General features: G+C 42.8%; 1 protein-coding gene across 1 annotated transcript; it reads left to right on the top strand.

The window, feature by feature from the left end:
* Positions 1 to 406: 406 nt before the first annotated feature.
* On the top strand, positions 407 to 19,436 carry PLCXD2 (phosphatidylinositol specific phospholipase C X domain containing 2). Its single transcript, XM_033940319.1, has 4 exons — positions 407 to 758; positions 2,825 to 3,285; positions 9,161 to 9,399; positions 18,675 to 19,436. The coding sequence occupies exons 1-4, from the start codon at positions 443 to 445 to the stop codon at positions 18,835 to 18,837; spliced, it is 1,179 nt and encodes a 392-aa protein (XP_033796210.1). The 5' UTR covers positions 407 to 442; the 3' UTR covers positions 18,838 to 19,436.
* The last annotated feature ends 510 nt before the right edge of the window (positions 19,437 to 19,946 follow it).

Below are 19,946 nucleotides of genomic sequence, written 5' to 3'. Positions count from 1 at the left end.
CCAGATTTTAAGAAAAGATGGGATTGGCATGTGGGATCTTTTCATGGAGGTAGTTAGGGGGGAGGGTGGGCCATTAGTGTGGGCAGACTAGATGGGCCGTGGCCCTTTTCTGCCGTCATGTTCTATGTTTCTATGGATGGGAATTGTTTCTCTCTCTAATGTGGGCTATTCAAAAGTCTGTAAGTATTTGAATTGAATGAGTATTTTATTTTCCTTGTATATCCCAGTTTGGGAAAACTTTCGTGTGTTCAATAAGTTTATTTTGTTGAAATAATGATAAATAAAAAATCTACAGCCTGGAAGTAGGTAACTTGGCAACTCTGTTAAACGGTGGTTGAAGAATCTGTGGACTGCAGGGATTAAAGGTGAAAGAGGAATCGTGATTTTGCTGGCATTAAAAAAGTTCCTTCTTGCAGTGGTGCATTTGGGAGGCAATGGTGGGATGGGGTTCCCTAGGGTCCGTTCTCCTACAGTTAGCGGGGGAGGCAGCAGCAGCAGCTGTGCAGGAAAACGCCGCCCTCCCTCCTGTCACATGCTCGTTACGTTTGCGGAACCGACGGCCGTCACTGTCTCCCGGCTGCCTGGGCTCAGTGATCTCTATGGGGCTGGGATGGAGCCCCGTGTGCGGGGCTGCTGTAGCCTGACCTCGCTCTCAACCTCCCGCCCCTGGAGGATGGCTGAGATGGTACCGGCAGACTGGATGGGCTCGCTGGCCCCTGGGCTCAGTAGCCTGCCTCTGGCGAATCTGGCTATTCCAGGTAGGGCTCTCGTGCTATTCTTAGCAGGCGGCTTAGCCCGGATTTTCAGGAGTGATGAGATGCAGAAGCTGTTTTGTTGGGTTGCTTTATTTTTTTATTTTTTTGGGGGGTGTAGGTTTTTTTTCTACTAATACGGTAAATAGGAACGATGGGGCGAGCCTGTCCCGTTTAAATGAATTCTGGATTTCTCCGTACATAGGGTACAGATTTGCACGTCTTTTCTATGTCCTGTGTCTGGAGCCTCCTAATCCTCTTCTAAACTGGATTAACTCGAGAGGATTTCAGAGGGTCTCGGCAATCCTTAGTACGACTCACTGGTAGAATTATTATTATTATTTTTAACGTTGATCCGACCTATGGGCGCCATAAACCAGCTTCCTGCTGATTTATGCTATTCGTGTCACTGCCCGAGGGTTAGGCATACCTTGTTTGTACTCATCTCCTAAGCATGAGGTATAAGGCTCTCTCTGAGGTTTGGAGCATCATAGCTTTCATCATAACCAGTAGGACACCCCCCCAAAAAAAACCCACACAGGTGCAAAGGGGAGGGAAGCTAAGAGGTTTGACCAAAATGTAGCGTTATGAAAACAAATTGTATAGTGAGAGTCCCACTCAAACCGGAAATGAGAGACAGCAGTGATGTACCTTTTTTTTTTTTTTTTTTTTTTTTTTTTTTTACTATCTTCACTATTTTATTGCTAGTTATATGGAATATCTTCTTAGCTAGTGTTAAGATGGTAACATTACTCTGTATTTGTTCTGTGTGCTGGTAGTTAAAACTTCTACATGAGCTCCTTAGGCACACCTACAGTTTTCTGGATATTTTCATGATTGCAGTTGTTCTTGCCTAGTCTGCCTTATGGTTAGGCTTCTCTATGATTTGCCTCTGGAATTAAAAGTTTTGGACACCTTATCTCTGGTCAAAATGTGAGATTAAAACTTTTGCCATTAAAAGGTTTGTTCCTGTGTTACTGTATTTTCTATTGGCATAATCTAAATTTAATAAAGACATTGAAGATAAAGGTTTGTCCAGTTTTAATATCTAGTATTTAAAGCCTTTTGGGCCTAAGTTTCAGCTGGCACAGTCACCCTATTAACCCTTTCATGTCCTTGTTGCCATGCTTATATGTGTAATGTGCACAAAAGGGTTAAAGTACACACTGTCTCCAGCGCATAAACTAATACAGACAGCAGTGCTAAATAAGTAATGACGCTGAATATACATTTTAAGCAATGACCATGTTGGCACTATTTAAATAGAGTTAGGATTTAATAGCACTGCTGAGCAAATAAGTCCCGGCACCTGTCTTTCCCACAGGCGCAATAATGAAACCACCGCTGTTGCGTGATTGACACTCGATCGGCAGCTGCTTTTAAGGCGACCGCCAATATCAGTGCTGTTACAGAATCCAGCCCTTACTGCCACCTATTTGGTAGGTGGTAGTGCAACAACTCAGCGTATCGCAAACTGTGCGCCACCTGAGATGTGCTGCGAGATGCCGGTGCCAGCGCCAGCCGAATGTCTACAGGACATGCCTCTCACCACGAGAGGCACATCCTGTAGGCAGTCAACCGCCGCCAGTGCCTCTCCTCCTCTCTGGCGTCTGTCCTCCTCCTCTGCACCTGTTCTTTTTCTGCACCCCCACTGGTGGCTCAGGGCCCCCATATGGAGGCCTTCCGCACATGCTGATGTTGTTGCGGTGACGTCCATACACTTCCAGGTGCCCTCGAGTCGCGACCTCCAGTTTAGTGTGCTGCGGCTCGCAAAGTTTGTGAGACACTGCACTAACCAGTTAGTGTAGGAACGCCCGCTCTTCATGCCTGACGTGGTCTCCTCAAAAAAAAAAATTTTTTTTAGCATACAATTAGTGTGCTCAGATTTCAAAGTTACTTCACAGCAGCTGAGCACATCCTGTAGTACTCCATCTTTTGTGGTGTAAGGTGTGCTTTAGCACCGATAACGGCTTAGTAAAAGGACCCCTTGCTTGCCAATGGAATGGAGAACGCATAGCAGTAAAACCTTTTTTATTTTAACTATCGACATGTTTTTGGGGTGTGTTTTCTAGGATCACATGATTCTTTCAGCTTTTGGGTTGATGAGAAGTCTCCTGTTGGACCCGACCAGGCAGCATCAATCAAACGCCTAGCTAAAATTTCTTTGGTGAAAAATGTCATGAAGAGATGGTGCGTTACTCAAAGTCTGACATTCAATGAACAGCTCGAGGCTGGCATACGATACTTTGACTTCCGTGTGTCCTCTAAATCTGAAGAAGATGGAGAAGAGATTTTTTTTATACATGGCTTGTTTGGGATCAGAGTTTGGGATGGACTAAGGATGATAGACACATTCCTCACACATCACTCAAAGGAAATTGTGCTTCTGGATTTCAATCACTTTTATGCCATGAGACATTCACATCACATGCATCTCATTAATATCCTACAGGAAATCTTTGGAAGTAAACTTTGCATGACCGAACAGGTTGAGGATGTGACACTGCAGTATTTGTGGAAGAAAGGCTTCCAGGTATGTAAATTGATTTTTATATGAGCGTTTCTGAATTCTCTCAATGATATTCACAGCACAGCCTTGATTAGGGCCAGATTTACATTTAATATATCTCTAGAGACAGGATATGTAAGGCTTTTCCCCGTTTGTCAGAGAGAGGTGATTATGCCAAGTCACAGTGCCCTGCATGGTGCAGGTATCACTGACCACATGCCTCATGTGCTTTGTGGGAAATCTGGCCCTAATGATGGTTTATTTTATTAAATGTAAAGTTATTTTGGGATTATTAGCCCACCTGTTTATTTTTCAGAGGTATAAAAGCTATCAGTAAACAAAGTTAGGGGCGGCCTGTCCAATGTCTAGCTGTAGGGACAATAACCACATAGTCCAAAAATTACCGTAATCTCAATAAAAGTACATAACGAAGGTTGAGGCCTGTGAAATGCAACTGTTTTAAGACAATCTGATAGAAACTATTCCATAATCTTTCGTGAACTATATTTTACTGGATTGAAGAATGATTCTACCTCAGAGCAGCGCACTCAGTCCAGCCCAGCACATTTACCATACCATATTGTTTCTTATACCTCACAAATGTCAACTGAGAATCATTGCAGCTTACATAAGATTAATAAGGTTAGCAACATAGAATCATAGCAAGACTATAATGAAAACAGATGTGTTTTTAGCACCTTCCTAAATTGAAGATAGGAGGTCAGACGTAAGAAGGTTCGGACCTTGAACGTCAAAGGTGGATTCGAAGAGTGATTTCCTCCGAACTTGGCGTGGCGAGGGAAGAGGTAATTTATAGCGTTGAGTCATTCTTGAGTTATAGGAGTGTGAAACTTGGATGGCTGAAGTTAGCCCAGTTGAGCTTTCTCCATATATAGCCCTGTGAACAATACAGGCATTGTTAAATTGTAATCTATACTTGACCTTACAGAAAATCAGTCTAGCACAGACATGGGCAAACTACGGCCTGTGGGCCGTATGTGGCCTGTTTGACGTTTTAATCTGGCCCGCTGAAAATTTCCTGCCGGACCGTGCAGGGCCGACGAGATCAGTGCGCAGAAATTTCCTGCAGGGCCGGCGAGATCAGGGGGGGCCTGATGAGCTCAGACATTTTGCTTCCCAGCCTCCGACAGTGGCTTCCTTCCCTCCCCTCCCCTCAGCTCTGTACTTGCCTGCAGCAGTGCCAGTAACGTCAGCACAGTGATTCACTTAGGCAGCCTTGGGGCTTTTGCTGAGACGTGGCCCACCTCTGGTGATGCAACTTCCTCTTTCCTCAGACCCAAGGCCTCGGTTTGCAGGTAACATGGTTTGCAAGACAAGCAAAACACTCGCAAATCTTGCCTTGCAAACCAAGCGTTGACTTGATATGCGAGCCCCCACCCCCGAGAACCGGCATCGCCTGTCCAAACCCTTACCGCGATTGGGTACCGGCACGCTGCAACCAACCCATATGCCAGAAAAGCCTGCCGCTGATCTCTGCTGGGCCTTGAGCATCTGTGCATGCTCAAGGCCTTCTGGCTCCTGCTCTCTCCGAGATTCTAATGAGAGCATCTTTTTAAGAGAGAAGCCTGTTTTTGAGAAATATACTCCGTTTATTGCTGTCTTTCCACAAGTATGGAACCAAGAAACCAAGCTTTAGCTAAGTGCTTTTTCACCAACTAAACACCTTTTTGGGAAATTGAGAGTTTCACCATTAATAATTTTTGGAAATTTTTAAAAAATAAGCTTAAAAGTATGAAGGATTAAGCAATGATTGGGGTGGCTGGGGGGTTCGTACTCTCTTTTGTGCCCCTTCATGTTTCTGAGCTATTCCTATCATATGTAAAGCTGTTATTATAAAAAGTTACTTTATCACTTATAGAGGGAAGTGTTTTTGTTAAACATATTGGATATTTTCACTCCCTATTTCTAAGATACCATTGGGTATTTAGTTTTTTCCCTGTCATTTTTTGACAAAGCCCCCATCCTTAGCCACTTTTCAGATTAATTACAGAGAACATCTAGGGGATTGGTACAAAACCACCTCGAACTTTCATGGCTTTGACGGTATATAAGAATAAAATTATTATTATTATTATTATTATTAATCTGTCTGTAATTCCTTCATTTCTAGTTTAATATAAATCCACTGCTGTAACTATCTGCCTCTATAAGATGAGTTTGATGCTGGTGACCTGCTAGTTCTGGGTGAGCTAGGCCTGCTTTCTGTCCATTGCATGCGTGAAGATTAGTTTGACACTATTTGAATTTGGTTTAGGTATTTTTCGTTGTAGATCAAGGCGAGTTATTTTCCACTATATTAGATAGTTCTCTTTCCCTGGAGGGCTTAAGGAGCCAATACAAACATCATCGCAGTAGAACCACCTCTCTACTGTGAAATTAGCTCTCCAAACCAGTGGTTGAAGCTACAGCCTCAGCACCCTGGGGTTGTGGGTTCAAACCCTGCACTGCTCCTTGTGACCCTGGGCAAGTCACTTAATCCTCCATAGCCCCAGGTACGTTAGATAGATTGTGAGCCCACCGGGACAGAGAGGGAAAAATGCTTGAGTACCTGATTGTAAAAAACCGCTTAGATAACCTTGATAGGCGGTATATAAAATCCTAATAAAACTTGGAAACTTGGAAAACTGCATGGCAGTAATCGGAGACTCATTGCGAAGTGTCACTCTTCTTTTCAGTGCCTGTTTGAGGATTGGCTCAGGCACTGACAGGAAGGGTGACGCTTCAAATAAAAAAATAAAATAAAAGCAAATCTTGCCAGTGGTCAGCATTGACCTGATCTCCTTCCCCTCCTACTTGATTCAACCTGAGCCTCCCTGACATGACCAGCACCGTACCCCTCCACACAGGACCATCCCCCTCCTTCCCATTTTAAAATTGCCCTAATGTCTAGTGATACCCAATTTGATTTGACTTTTTTAAGTCCCTGGCGACTCAGGCCCCTTCAGATTCATACCACAAATGAGGCAGGCTTAATGCCAATTCGCTTCTACCTCTAGCAACATCATCTGCAAAATGGCAGAACCTTGCTGCACACAGTATATCCTTAGATATACTGGGTAGAGTCATCATTGCCCCAGATGCTAGGGAATGTTGTTTTATTAAGTTGAGGAGGAGCAGTCAGGTCCAGTAGGGGCAAGGAGGGTATGCAGATATAGGAAGCTAATCGGGCTGCATCGCCCTGGGCCTGTCAAAAAAATGTGCATAGAAACCGTGTGTTGGAGGCCATGTTTTTCTTTTGAGTGTTGCAGTGGCATAATTAATGACTTCACATGCATTCATTTAAATGCAGAGTGCACAAGGTTAAACTCGCACTCAGCCTTTCCCCGTGATCCTTTGGTGTTTTGTGCTGTTTTGTCTTATTTTCTCCCTTCCCCAATTTATAGATTATAAACCGTTTAGATTTCTTTTAAATATTTGCGATATATCAGATTAATTGAACCTAGATTATAAATCGCTTCCCCCCTTTTTACAAAACCGTAGCGGGGTTTATAGCGCCTGCAGCGGCAGTAACAGCTCCAGTGCTCAAAGGAATTCTATGAGTGTCTGAGCTGTTACCACCACAGCCACACTAAAAACTGTGCTACAGTTTGGTAAAGGTGATGGGGGGGGGGTTAGATTTCTTTTAAATATCTGTGATATATCAAATAAATTGAACCTTGAACTCCTTTTCTGCATTGCTTGTGCATTTATACCTTGCCGTAACTTTCTGCATCAGCCCCTAAGTTTGTGCCTGAAGCAATGGAGGGTTAAATAACTTACCCAAGGTCATAGTAGGATGTGAACCAGGTTTCTCTGGATCTCACCCTGCTACTCAAACCTCTAGGCTATACTTCCACTTCTTAAGAATACAGTGGGGAAATCCAGAACTACATCACCTCTTCTGATAAAAGCCCATTGGCTCCCCATCCATCACTGTTTCATCTATAAAATAGAGAGTTGCGCTGGGATAGAAATCCCACCCATCCCCGCCTTTCCCCGCCAGGATCCTCTCCGTCCCCACCCATCCCTGCAAGGAATTACTTCCATCCCCGCCTGTCCCCATAAAAAGCAGCAATTACTTCTGACAGGATCATCAATTCCAGTTTCTTTTGTGTTTGCACTGCTGTTTTCCTTGTGGAATCTCTTTGGTGGAACCCTTTGTTTGTTTTCTAAACCCCTTCTTTTACTCAGGCTGACGTGTCCATTATATATTATGGAAGAACCCAGCTTCCAATGCCTTCCATCCCCGTGGGAGTCCCGTTGGCTAGAGGGGGGGTCCCCGTGGGAGTCCTGTGGGTTGGGGAGATTCCCGCGGGTCACTCCCCCCCCCCCACACAGGATTCCCGTAATCCCCGTTCCCGTGCAGACCTCTACTATAAAACTCTATTATTGACTTTTAAAACAAGAAACACTGGACAGCCAGAATCCATTAATATATTTTTGATACCATATGCTACATCACGTTTTCTTCGTTCCTCAGAGCAAAATTTATTAGCAATCCCAACCTTGAACCATATTAACACTAGAAGAAACACTATCTTTACAGTAGTTGCCCCAACCCTCTGGAATTTGGCACCAAATGCTCTAAGAGAGATAACCAATCTTGAGAAATTTAAATCTTTTCTAAAAACATTCCTTTTCAAAGATGCCTTTCAAGTGTAAATATCCTTTTAAGGATTCTAAAATTTTTTTATCTTTTATAAGTCCACTCGTATTGGGCTTACTTGTTTTTAATCCCGTCCTTTTGTTTATACCTTTATACCTTTATATCTTACTTTTCTTTAATCATTGTAGTTCTCCCCTTTTTTCCACTCGTACCCGTTTGTCTAATTGTGTATGTCATTGTTTTGTCTAATCCTGTTAGTTTATTTTGTTAAAGTTATGTATAATTGTATTTTTTTTACCCTATTTTAAAATGTATAACCACCTTGAAATAAATGATAAGGTGGTATATCAAATTTTTAATAAACTTGAAACTTGAAACCTGCAACAGTAAATAATAGGAATAGTTATCCCTTTTGAGAAAGAGTTAGAAGGTTCTTTGGTTCCTAACACACTTCATGAGGAGCATCTAACCAATCTGTTTTTTAGATTATCCACAATGAATATTCATGAGAGGTCTCCCCCAAGGTTCTCTCTCCCTCTCCTTTCCCTTCTCTCTATTGCACTCTCTTCCTACCCTCTTCTGTCTTCTCAGTAAATCTGTTTCTGTGAGTTTCCTATGAGCTGGGTTCTTCAAGGCACCACATCAATTCAGCTCCCATAGTGCTGCTTTTTCACTCCACTTCACAGCATCTGCAACAAGAGTACATATCAGGGCCCATGTACCTGGCAGAAACCCTTATCAGTGTGCATAGCACAATGCAAACTAAATTATTGTGGGCTGGCATGGTGGCTCAGTGGCATTACTCTGTAGAGAAGGCCTTGTTCAATTCCTGGGTCAGGTCTTCTGCTTCCTGGTTCAGCCAGGGTTAGGAATGTTGCAGAGGTCCTTGGAGAAGGGAGTCACAGTCATTGTTCAATATTGGCATCTAGTGAATGAGTTTAGGGCCCTGGAATGACCTCCTAGTTAAGGACCTCTTTTGCGATAACTGGGCAAGGCAATTGAGAAAGTACAAATTAGTGGGTAAAAAAAATAAAAATCTGTGAAGCTGAAAAGAAAGACTCAAGGCACCAAGGGCCAACAAAAGTTGGTTCAGATGGGTTGGAAGCTCAGTGAAACTGCCAAATGCCCACCATTTCCACAAAATAATTACCTTCCTAAATTATCTGAGCTCAAAGTAATTGACACATAAAATAAAACATTTACATTGTTCTATAAGAAATTGCTAATTCATAGACAAATAAGAATTCATGGCTTAAATCATGGTGCATAAAGAGTTTTGTTCTATGTACACAGGTAATTATATTTTACCATTACCCAGTGGGCCAAGACTACCCATTCTTGTGGTCTGGGAAGCAGATGCCTGCACCTTGGGCCAACACTACAAATGTAGACAAGTTAATACAGTTCCTAGAGACCACACTCAGTGAGCGATCGAGACACGGAGCTTTTCATGTGTCACAAGCTATTCTCACACCCAGGCTCAAAACTATCCTTCGTGGCTATAAAACCGGCCTGAATACACTTGTTGAAAGGTGAGTGCTAACACTATACGATAAATTATTCATGTACATATTGATCACATCTTGACCTCTTGTTGGCTAACATCGAGTCTAGGCTCTGTGACCTAAAGATGCTCCCTTCTTGGCTTTTGGTTCAGATTGAGAACTTACGGGGGTGAGCTTAGCAACCTACCACTTGATCCCCACCCCTGGAAGAGACAAAACTAGTATAACCATCCCCCTGAGCTCGGGGCCTTCTAAAATCCGGACAAACTGCCAGGTTTTGAAAATCCATCTGGACATCCAGACAATTCTCTAAAAAGAGGACATGTCCGGGTTTTCCCGGATGTCTGATAACCCTAATAGTGGATCCCATTTTATGTGAGCTAGTGCACAGGATTTCACTGGGCCTTCTCTTGATTTTCCTGCGATCGAGCAGTTCTTCTATTCCTTAGTGGGCAAGGCTGAAGGTCAGAAGGAAGTCTTGTTTTCATAGGGTTAACAGACATCCAGATTTCCCCAGAAATGTCCTCCTTTTGAGGACATGTCCTGGGGTCCGGAAGGCTTTTCGAAACCCGACACTTTGTCTGGGTTTTGAAAATCTTCCCCCGAAATTGCATCGGGCAAGAGAGCATCCGACCAGAGCAAACAGCGGGGGCGGGAATAGGGGGTCCGGATTTTACAAATGTAAAATCTAGCAACCCTATGTTTTCAAATGTTGATTTTCTTCCTTGGAGTTTTGTGATCCTAATCTCTGTTTTCTGTTACAAGCTGGTTTGCTTTATGATGTATAATTATAAAAACTGATGTGTATATTGTGACCAGGCGTGGCCAAACTGGACGTGTCCAGAGTCCAAAAACTCAGGTCACCCAAACCTCGGCCGAGCGTAAGCAAGGTATGGGGTAGTTTGGTGTAACTGCAGTCTGGTTAAGGAATAGTTCAAAAAGTCTTATGTGCCACAAAAACAACTCTTTATTTCATTCCACACAAACTGGTGCTCCGAAAATCATATGTCAGCAAAAAATTCAAAAAACTTTCAATGTAGTGCAAACAATTGTCCTGCCAGAAAACACACAAATCAACTGTGAAGCCTCTGGCCAGTTTCTAGCCAAAATGCTGGCTTCTATCACTAGTTTTCCGTGGCTTCCTTTGAAGCCTCAGGCCTGCACCTGCCACACTGTGTTTGCCCCTTTCAGAGACACACTGCCTCCAACTAGGCCTGATCAAAATACTCCCCTGCTAACAGTCTCTTGCTAGCATTAGCACTGGGGATTTTCTTTTTTTAATGGCACCCCCAAGGGTTTGGGATCCAAACCTACCCTAAAAATTTCTGTATTCAAAATCCCACACAAGACTATAATTGGCAAAAATAATCCACACAGTGTCCCTTGGCTAGCAATGCCTGTACCAACCTTCAGGCTTAATTAGCAGATCTTTCATTCAAATTTTAAAAAAATAGCCTTGCCTGGTCCTTATCTAAGCAGGCTTGCTCTAGGCCTACTTTCAGCTAATCGGGGTTCAATGCAGTACAAGACAAGTATAACACTTTCAACCTAAAGCCATAAATATTGTAGCACTGATAGTTTGGGTTTTAAGCACAAACAGCTTTCTTTGTAAGCCACCACACACTTTTGCTGTGAGCCCTAGCTCACTTCTTTTCATCTGTTCAAGGTCAGAGGTGATTGCAAAATCCTCTTTCATTTCATCAAAACTTAATTCATCAGCCGTTTCAATTTCATTAGAGTAGACAATATCTCCAGACTCCTCACAGTCATGAGCTTGCAGTATGTGTGGATCTTGGACTCTGCTGGTTCTGGGCAGAGAAGGACTGGTTTCCGAGTCCCCTGTGAGTGGCTCCTTGCTGTTATGAGCCCCACCCTTTTCTCTCCCTGTGCTTAGGTGATTAAACTGCTGTGCAGGTGTGCTCCTGATTTCAGATGCTTGTTAGGCTGGCTTAAACCAGTTCTAGGTATGTGGAGTCATTAACTCCGTTTGCACACTGTTTTGCAAAATAATTTTCCTTATATGCAGTGTCCTAGGTGGAACCTTAGGTCTGTTTAAGGCTGGCCCTTGTGGCAATTCTCTAATTTTGTCATCAGTTCCTGGACACTGCAAGGGTTCCTTTGCCCTCACAGGGGCTTCCCTTTGACAATATATAAAGCAATTTTATAACAGCAAAGTCCTGCCCATACTATGAATGTACTCTTGTAACCCGTTCTGGGCTCCTTTTGGGAGGATGGGCTAAATAAATGACTAAATCAATAAATAAATTAGTTGGTTTCTTGAAGCTTCTGATAATTCAGCAGGTATCATTCAGCAAAGAGTAGATTTATTGTCATATGAGCAGAGTTTTCCCATACCAGCCGAGCATACTCAGCATTGGTATAAGATAGGGGCAAGCACAGTGGCTCTGATTTTAGCCAGTTCTCTTATGAGTTTGCAAGCTTATGTTAGAAGCAGACTTGGATACTGTAACGGTGGGTGGGATGCTAACATGCCAGATTATTATCTTTTTAGGAAGGACAGAGATGGTCAAAAAGGTGGATGAGTAGGTCTCTGTTTAAAGAACATCCAAGCAACTGAAATGCAGGGCACCTGGGGAAAGGAAGAAGTGATGTGGACCACTTTGAAAAGAGAAGATGGAATTTCTGTCTACTTGGGTGTTGTCTACAGACCTCAGACTCAATCACAGCAAATTTTAATAAAGATCTTGTTGCGGATATCCAAAAGCTGGGAACGAAAGGGGAGGTGCTGTTGCTGGGTGTTTTCAACCTGATAAATGTGGACAGGAAAGTTCTTTCTGCAGAATTGGAAAGAAATAGAGAGATAGTGGATGCCCTTCAAGAGGCTCTGCTCAGACAAATGTTGACGAAACTGATGAGGGAAAATGCGATATTGAATCTGGTGCTCACGAACGGGGAAAGTGTCTCTAATGTTTGAATGGGTGCCCACCTGGATGGTAGTGATCATCAAATGGTTTGGTTTGATATAACAACTAAAGTGGAGGGCGGCCACACAAAACTCAAAGTCCTGGATTTCAAGCATGTGGACTTCAGTAAAATAAAGGAATATCTAAAGAAAAAGGAGAACATAAGAGAAGTAGAAACCAGTGGTACAAGATGAAAGGAGCAATAAAAATGGCTACTGACATTTATGTGAGAAAAATAAATAATAACAAGAGAAAAAGGAAAACGATATTGTTTTCCAAACTAGTGGCAGAAAATAAAGGCAAAAGAGTTCATGTTCGTGAAATATAAAAATATTCAAGAGGAGGAGCACAGAAAGGAATACCAGATGAAAATGAAAAAAGCCAAGAGAGAGATACATCTGGCAAAAGCGAAAGCGGTAGAGCAAAGGGCTAGAAATATAAAAAAGGTAGAGAAAATTTTTTTAGGTATATTAGTGAGAGAAGGAAGACGCATAGGTGTCGGAACAGGGGAGGCCACAGGGGCCGTGGCCTCCCAAAGAATTGCCAATTTTATGTGACACTTTTATCCCTGGTGGTCCAGAGGTGCAGGAGTGAGCTTTCCACAGTCCTGCCCACTGCTAACCCAGTCGGTCGTAGCTGGCTTTTTCTGCCACTGAGCGGCAATGAGCAGGAGCGCTATTTGCTCCTGCTCGGTGCTCATCGGCTTCTTTGATTGGCTCCCGCAAATTCTCACGAATCACGAGAATTTGAGGGAGCCAATCAAAGAACATAACATAAGAGCATAAGTATCGCCTCTGCTGGGTCAGACCAGGGGTCGATCGCGCCCAGCAGCCCTCTCCCGCGGTGGCCCTCCAGGTCCTTGACCTGTAAGTTTCCACCACCTGAATTGTTTATGCCCTAATCCTGAAGTACCTTGTATAGTACCCCTCTATGTATACCCTGTAATCCCTTTCTCCTTCAAGAAGTCATCCAAGCCCTTTTTGAAACCCATTATTGTACTCTGTCCTATCATCTCTCCTGGAAGAAACCACTGAACACCGAACATGAATGCCAAAGCGTACTCCTGCTCATTGCCGCTCAGCGGCAGAAGAAACCAGCTGCGACCGACCGGGTTAGCAGCGGGCAGAAGTGCGGAAAGCTCGCTCCTGCCCACTGCACCTCTGGACCACCAGGCCAGAGGAGGAAGGAGGACAGGGCAGAGTGCAGAGGGAGGGAGGGAGGGAGGGTGGCTGGGTGCAGTCTGACAGGGGGGAGGGGGCTGGGTGCAGAGTCTGACAGAGGGAGGGAAGGGGGCTGGGTACAGAACCTGACAGGAAGAGGCTGGGTGCAGGGGGTAAGGAGTTGGGAAGGCAGGGCGGACAGATGCTCAGGGGGTTGAGAAAGACAGATACTGCACGTACTGGGAGAGGGTTGGGAAGGACAAATTCACGGGCTGGGGGGGAGGGGGGTTAGGTAAGGAGGAAAAGAGAGATGCTGCACAGGTGGAGTAGTGGGAAGGGAGAGAAAGAAATGCTGCCGGTGGGGGAGGGAAATGGAACAGAGAATTGTTGAACATAGGTGTATGGCGTGAAAGGGAAAGGGAAATGATGTATATGGGGAAAGGAAGAAAGAGGGAGAATTGTTGGACATGATAGTGGTGGAGAGGAGGGAGGGAGAAATGTTACACTGGGAGGGAGGAGAGATGACCCAAAGAAGGGAGAGATGTCAGACCACTGGAATGGGAAGGAGGGGAGAGAGAGATGCCAGACCGCAGAAAGGAGAGAAGAGAGATGTTAGACCTCGGGAAGAGGGAGGGAAGGAGAGAAAGATGCCAGACCATGGGAGAGGATAGAGATGCTCAACCATGTGAGGGGGGGAACGGGGGAAGACTGATGTCTAACCATGGGAGAGGAATGAAATGGTGCATAGGGATGGAGGGTAAGGGGAGACAGAGGGAGGAGATGGTGTACAGCAATGGGTGTGACAAGGAAGAGATAAGAAGAAATATTCCTTATCGATAGATGGGAATAGGGGGGAAGAAAGATGGAGGAGATGGTACACATTGATAGATGGGAAGGGAAGGCATGGAAAAATAGATTTGAGAAGAAAGCAGAAAAATGAAAGAAAGTTGAATTTTTAAAGTTAATGTTAAAGATGGATGTATAACAAAATTCATGGAGAGTGATCAAAATGAAGTTATAAAATTCCTCAGAGATATGGAACTCTGTAAGGAAGGCTTGAAAACCTCCCTTGGGTGAAGAGTTCACCTTCCAGTCATAGTTGTTTTATAAAAAAACTTTGATCACTGCTCCACAGAATATTGCTTAATTTGGTTTCAATAAACTTTTAAATTTGAAAGACTGAAATGCATTCAAAAGTCACTTTATATGATGGTATATACAAAATGGCACTTAGTTTAAGCAGGACTTGGGGGTCCCAACGTGGCCCCGTTTCGTTCCCTGCTTCAGGGGACCCGATTAGTATAGTTCAAAACAGGTTCCTGGTGAAAAGCAGTTGGTAAAAATGCACTCATGACTTAAGGAATTGATTCTGTGCTGGAAAAACGGTTGGTTAATACTTGAAGATTCAAAAACCGCCAGCTATAAATCAACTATGACTGGAAGGTGAACTCTTCACCCAAGGGAGGTTTTCAAGCCTTCCTTAAAGAGTTCCATATCTCTGAGGAATTTTATAACTTCATTTTGATCACTCTCCATGAATTTTGTTATATAATGAGGTCAGTTGCATAATTTGATATCACAGACTATTTTTTGACCTCAGGTCTATAATTATTATCCCTGAACATCATAGTAAATTTAAAGATGGATGTATGGCAGAAAATGAAGGAGAGAAAAACAGCAAATGGATAAGGTGGCCCTGGATACACAGTTAAGAGCACAGACAGAAGGAAGTGCAGCCAGAGACTGGGAAAAATGGTTTGAAAATTAAAATCGCCAGGCAACAAAGGTAGGGGAAATTATTTTATTTTCAATTTAGTGATTGAATTGTCAGTTATGAGAAATTACATCTGCTGTCTATATTTTGCACTGTTCAGGAAGAAATGCATTTGTTTCTATTTCTCTGGGGGTTGTACTGCATGCAGAGTCTTGCATCTTAGAGTTTTGTTTGTATATATTAGTACTTTTAGTTTGTGGTCCTGTATTTGCATTGGGGTTATCTGCATGTGTGACCAAGGCCAGGTGCTCTCGTAGGAATGAATGTTGAGAAACATGTATGCTTTGTGTAGTTTAATTTTGTGGTTAACAATTATGTATTGTTAATAAGATTATATTGTATGTATATATGAAAATGAATGGAAAAAATTGTATTACAATTAGTACTATTATGGGGGCAGGGTCTGGGGCAGAGTTTGGGCAGGGTCTGGAGCAAAGCTTGTGGGGCCCCCCCCAAACAAAAAAGCATTCCGTTGCCTATGGGAAGACGAAAAATAGAATTGCAAGACTGAAAAAAGCTATGAACCGCTATGTGGAAAGTGATAGGGAAAAAGCAAACATGCTAAACAAATATTTTTGTTCTGTGTTCATGGAAGAAAATTTGAGAGAAGAACCACAATTGGCTGGTAAAGTTACATGTGAAAACAGAGTGGATACCATGTTGTTTACGGAAGAAAGTGTTTATAAACAACTTGAAAAATTGAAGGTAGACAAAGCCAAGGGACCAGACGGGATCCATCCCAGAATATTGAGGGAGCTCAGAGAGGTTCTGACAGGTCCACTTAAAGATTTGTTCAATAAATCCCTGGAATTGGGAGAGGTTCTGTGGGATTGGAAAAGAGTGCATGTGGTTCCTCTTCACAAAAGTGGTCACAGAGATGAAGCAGGAAAAAACAGGCTGGTAAGCCTCACTTTAGTTATTGAAAAAATAATGGAAGCGTTGCTGAAGGAAAGGATAGTGAAATTCCTAGAATCTAATGGGTTACCAGATCCAAGACAACATGGCAACTGGCTTTACTAAAGGTAAATTGTAACAAACAAATCTGATTGAATTCTTTGACTGGGTAACCAGAGAATTAGATCGAGGAAGTGCACTAGATATAATTTACTTAGATTTCAGCAAAGCCTTTGACATGGTTCCTCATAGGAGGCTCTTAAACAAACTTGACTGCTAAAGTTAGATCCCCAAAGTGGTGAACTGGATTAGAAACTGGTTGACAGTCAGATATCGGAGGAATTTGCTTGGAGGAGAGAAAGATGAGTAGTGGAGTGCCTCAAGGATCAATGCTGGGGCTGGTTCTGTTTAATATGTTTGTGAGCGATATTGCCAAAGGGTTAAAAGGTAAGGTTTGTTTTTTTTGTGGATGAAACTAAGATTTGTAACAGAGTGGACACCCCGGAGAGAGTAGAAAACATGAAAAAGGATCTGCAAAAGTTGGAAGAATGGTTTAATGTCTGGCAATTAAAATTCAGTAAAAAGAAGTGCAGAGTGTTGTATTTGGGGAGCAGAAATTCAAGGGAACCGTAGTGTGCTGGGAGATGAGAGGCTGACATGCATGGATGGGGAGAGGGACCTTGGGGTGATAGTGTCTGAGGATCTGAAGGTGACGAAACAGTGTGACAAGGATGCTAGGCTGTAGAGAGAGAGGCATAACCAGCAGAAGAAAGGAGGTGTTGGTTCCCCTGTACAGGTCATTGGTGAGGCCCCACTTGGAGTATTATGTTCAGTTTTGGAGGCCGTATTTAGCCAAGGATATAAGAAGTCTTGAAGGGGTCCAGAGAAAAGCAATGAAAATGGTAGGGTGTTTGCACCAAAAGAAGTACAAGAGACTAGAAGATCTCAACATATATACTCTGGAGGAGAGGAGGGACAGGGTTTATATGATACAGACATTTACATATTTGAAAGGTATTGATATAGAACCACATTTTCCAGAGAAGGGAAATTGGTAAAACTATAGGACATAAATTGAGGTTGAGGACTTAAGAATAATATTAAAAAAAATTTTTTTCACAGAGAGGGTGGTGGATGCCTGGAATGCCCTTCCAAGGGAGGTGGTGAAGAGGAAAACAATGATGGAATTCAAAAAAGCATGGGATGAGCATAGAGGATCTCTAATTTAGAATAAGAATGGGCAGACTTTCACAGTCTGAATCTCACAAATGAGATGGTTTGGATAAGCTGGAGTATGCTTCGACGGCAACTCCAGTAGTTGCCACCTAAGGTCTGTGGTCCATAAATAACAAAGAAAACAGACATTTTAATTTAATCATGAAACTGTAAAGCATGTAATTATAGGGCAGACTGGATGGACCATTTGGGGCTTTATCTGCTGTCATTTACTATGTTACTGTATTAAAACTTTTCATTTATTCTATGTGGATATTGAGGGAAAGGAATTTGGTGATCGTTTTAATCAAGTTGCCCGTGAGTTTCTAATGCCCAGCTAAGGAAAACCTATTATTTATTCAAGTTTATTTAAAATATTTGATATAATCGCAGTATCCAAATCCAATGAGATTTACAAAATTAAAAATAGAAAAAATAAAAAATTTCCAACAAAAAAGGACATTAAAAACAATTATGACGTAAAAACACTATTGAAGAGGAGAGGGGGAAAATGGATTAAATACAATTCGAAAATAAATAAAAAGGAAGGGTAAGGAAACAAAAGATTGGGGAACGGTACCCACTTAATTTCTACTTAACAGTGTTCCTTGTCCAGATAAGTTCCAGGGAATGAGATAATATGATTATTAAAAGGGTCAGTTAAAGGCGTCCTTAAACAGCCAGCTTTTCAGTAGGCCTTTAAATTTAGTAGGTAATTTTTCTTCTCTTATATTGAGAGGAAGAGAGTTCCAAATTTGGGGAGCTGTAACAGAAAAGATTGAATCCCTCTAGACCAGTGGTGCTCAACCCATTCCTCTGGACACACCCAGTCAGTCAGGTTTTCTGGATATGTCATACATATTCATTGTGGATATCCTGAAAACCTGGCTAGCTTGGTGTATCCTAAGGACTGAGTTGAGAACTGCTAAGCAGTGTCTTGCAAACATCTGACACCGCGGCACACTAAACCCTGTGCCGTGGCTGGAGAGCATCTGGAAACGTGCAGATGACATACGGATGCATGAAGGCCCTCCAGACGGGGCCCTGAGCCACTAGTAAAAGGGGCGGGGGGAGACGTGTAGAAAAGCAGAGGTGCCGGCACCAGCTAACTGCCTACAGAACGTGCCTCTCGCCGTTAGCAGTCAAGCCGGCACTGGCGCCTCTCTTCCTCACCGGCGTCTCACGGCACACCTGGAATCTTGCCGCGGGACACAGTTTGCGATGCACTGTGCTAAGGGATGGTATGGTTTTGTAAGTTTTTTTTGTAAACCAACTCTGCTTGAATTTGGCTACCTGTGTATTTTTGGTTTTAAGCTTCTTTTTTTCACTTTGCAGAAATCTTCCACTGATTTTGAGCTGGATAAAGTCACAGAAACCTGGCATTAAGGGTGTGAACATCATCACTTCTGACTTTGTGGAACTGGTGGGCTTTGCTGAGACAGTTATTGGATTAAACAATCTACTTTTGCAGGATGAGAGGCCTGCTTCTCAGTCGTAGTGTGGCTGCTTCCTTCCCTGCTTAGCCAAAGGTCAATAGAGCTGCGTTCACAGGAATTTGGCACTTTTGAAATATATAAATAGATGGGATTTTAATTTCATAAGTCAAAGATAGTATTTTGTTAAACCTAGTTTTGAAGAAAACTATTAGAAATGTGCTCGGAGGGAATGAGACATGAAAGGTTCAATTCAGGAGCGAGAGAAGAACTAGTGGGGAGTGGGATAGACCACATCAACCTTGAGTCAGACACTCTTTATTTGTATTTATAAACTTAAAACTATAATACATATAAAACAACATGAAAGAGTCCCATGTATAAAATGTCCTATATTGGAGATATCCAATAGATGACCCGACACAGTCCGTGTTTCATCCTCCGGATGGAGGTTGAAATCTGGGTACACAAAGGTCGTGAGGCCTTTGTGTACACAGATTTCGACCTCTTTACGAGCTTTATATACGTTTTACTTTTAGAATTGTGCAGACGCTTCATTTCTAAAGTTTGTATTCTCAGCATTGAAGTGACACCCATAACCACACCCCTGAGGCAGGCCTCCACCCAGAGGATGAAACACAGACCATATCCGGTCATCTATTGAATATCTCCAAAATAGGACATTTTATACATGAGACTTTTTCATGTGGTTTTATATGTATTATAGTTTTAAGTTTATAAATACAAATAAAGATTGTCTGACTCAAAGTTGATGTAGTGTATCCCACTCTCCACTAGTTCTTCTCTCGTTTGATTTTATGTGGGGTTTCTGTTCCCTCTCTTTTGTTCTTCAATTCGGGAGCATCATAGCTACCTCCTGTTGTGTTCCAGATGCTCCTGTTCAGTTTGATGTAATGGGAGAGGAGCAGGTCACAGCAAATAGCATCTCAAATAGACATGTGGGGCTGGTTTGACTATATGGCGCTGAAAATTCTATGAAGAGCACTCCAGGATGGATGTCCTTTGTGGAAAAAGCATGTAGCACCGGAATCTGCACTAGGCTTTGGGCACAAGCATTTGTATCAATTGAAACTAGATGCAAGGCCGGTTCAAGGGACTGTGGTACTCTGGCCAACTTTTGTATTACCTCCCTCCTCCCCCTTTGTCTCAAGTT

This window comes from Geotrypetes seraphini, chromosome 4 (genome assembly GCF_902459505.1).
Source record: "Geotrypetes seraphini chromosome 4, aGeoSer1.1, whole genome shotgun sequence".
NCBI classification, from domain to species: Eukaryota; Metazoa; Chordata; class Amphibia; order Gymnophiona; family Dermophiidae; genus Geotrypetes; species Geotrypetes seraphini.
The sequence above is the reverse complement of the archived record's forward strand: the minus strand, read 5'-3'. Positions and strand labels throughout refer to the sequence as shown.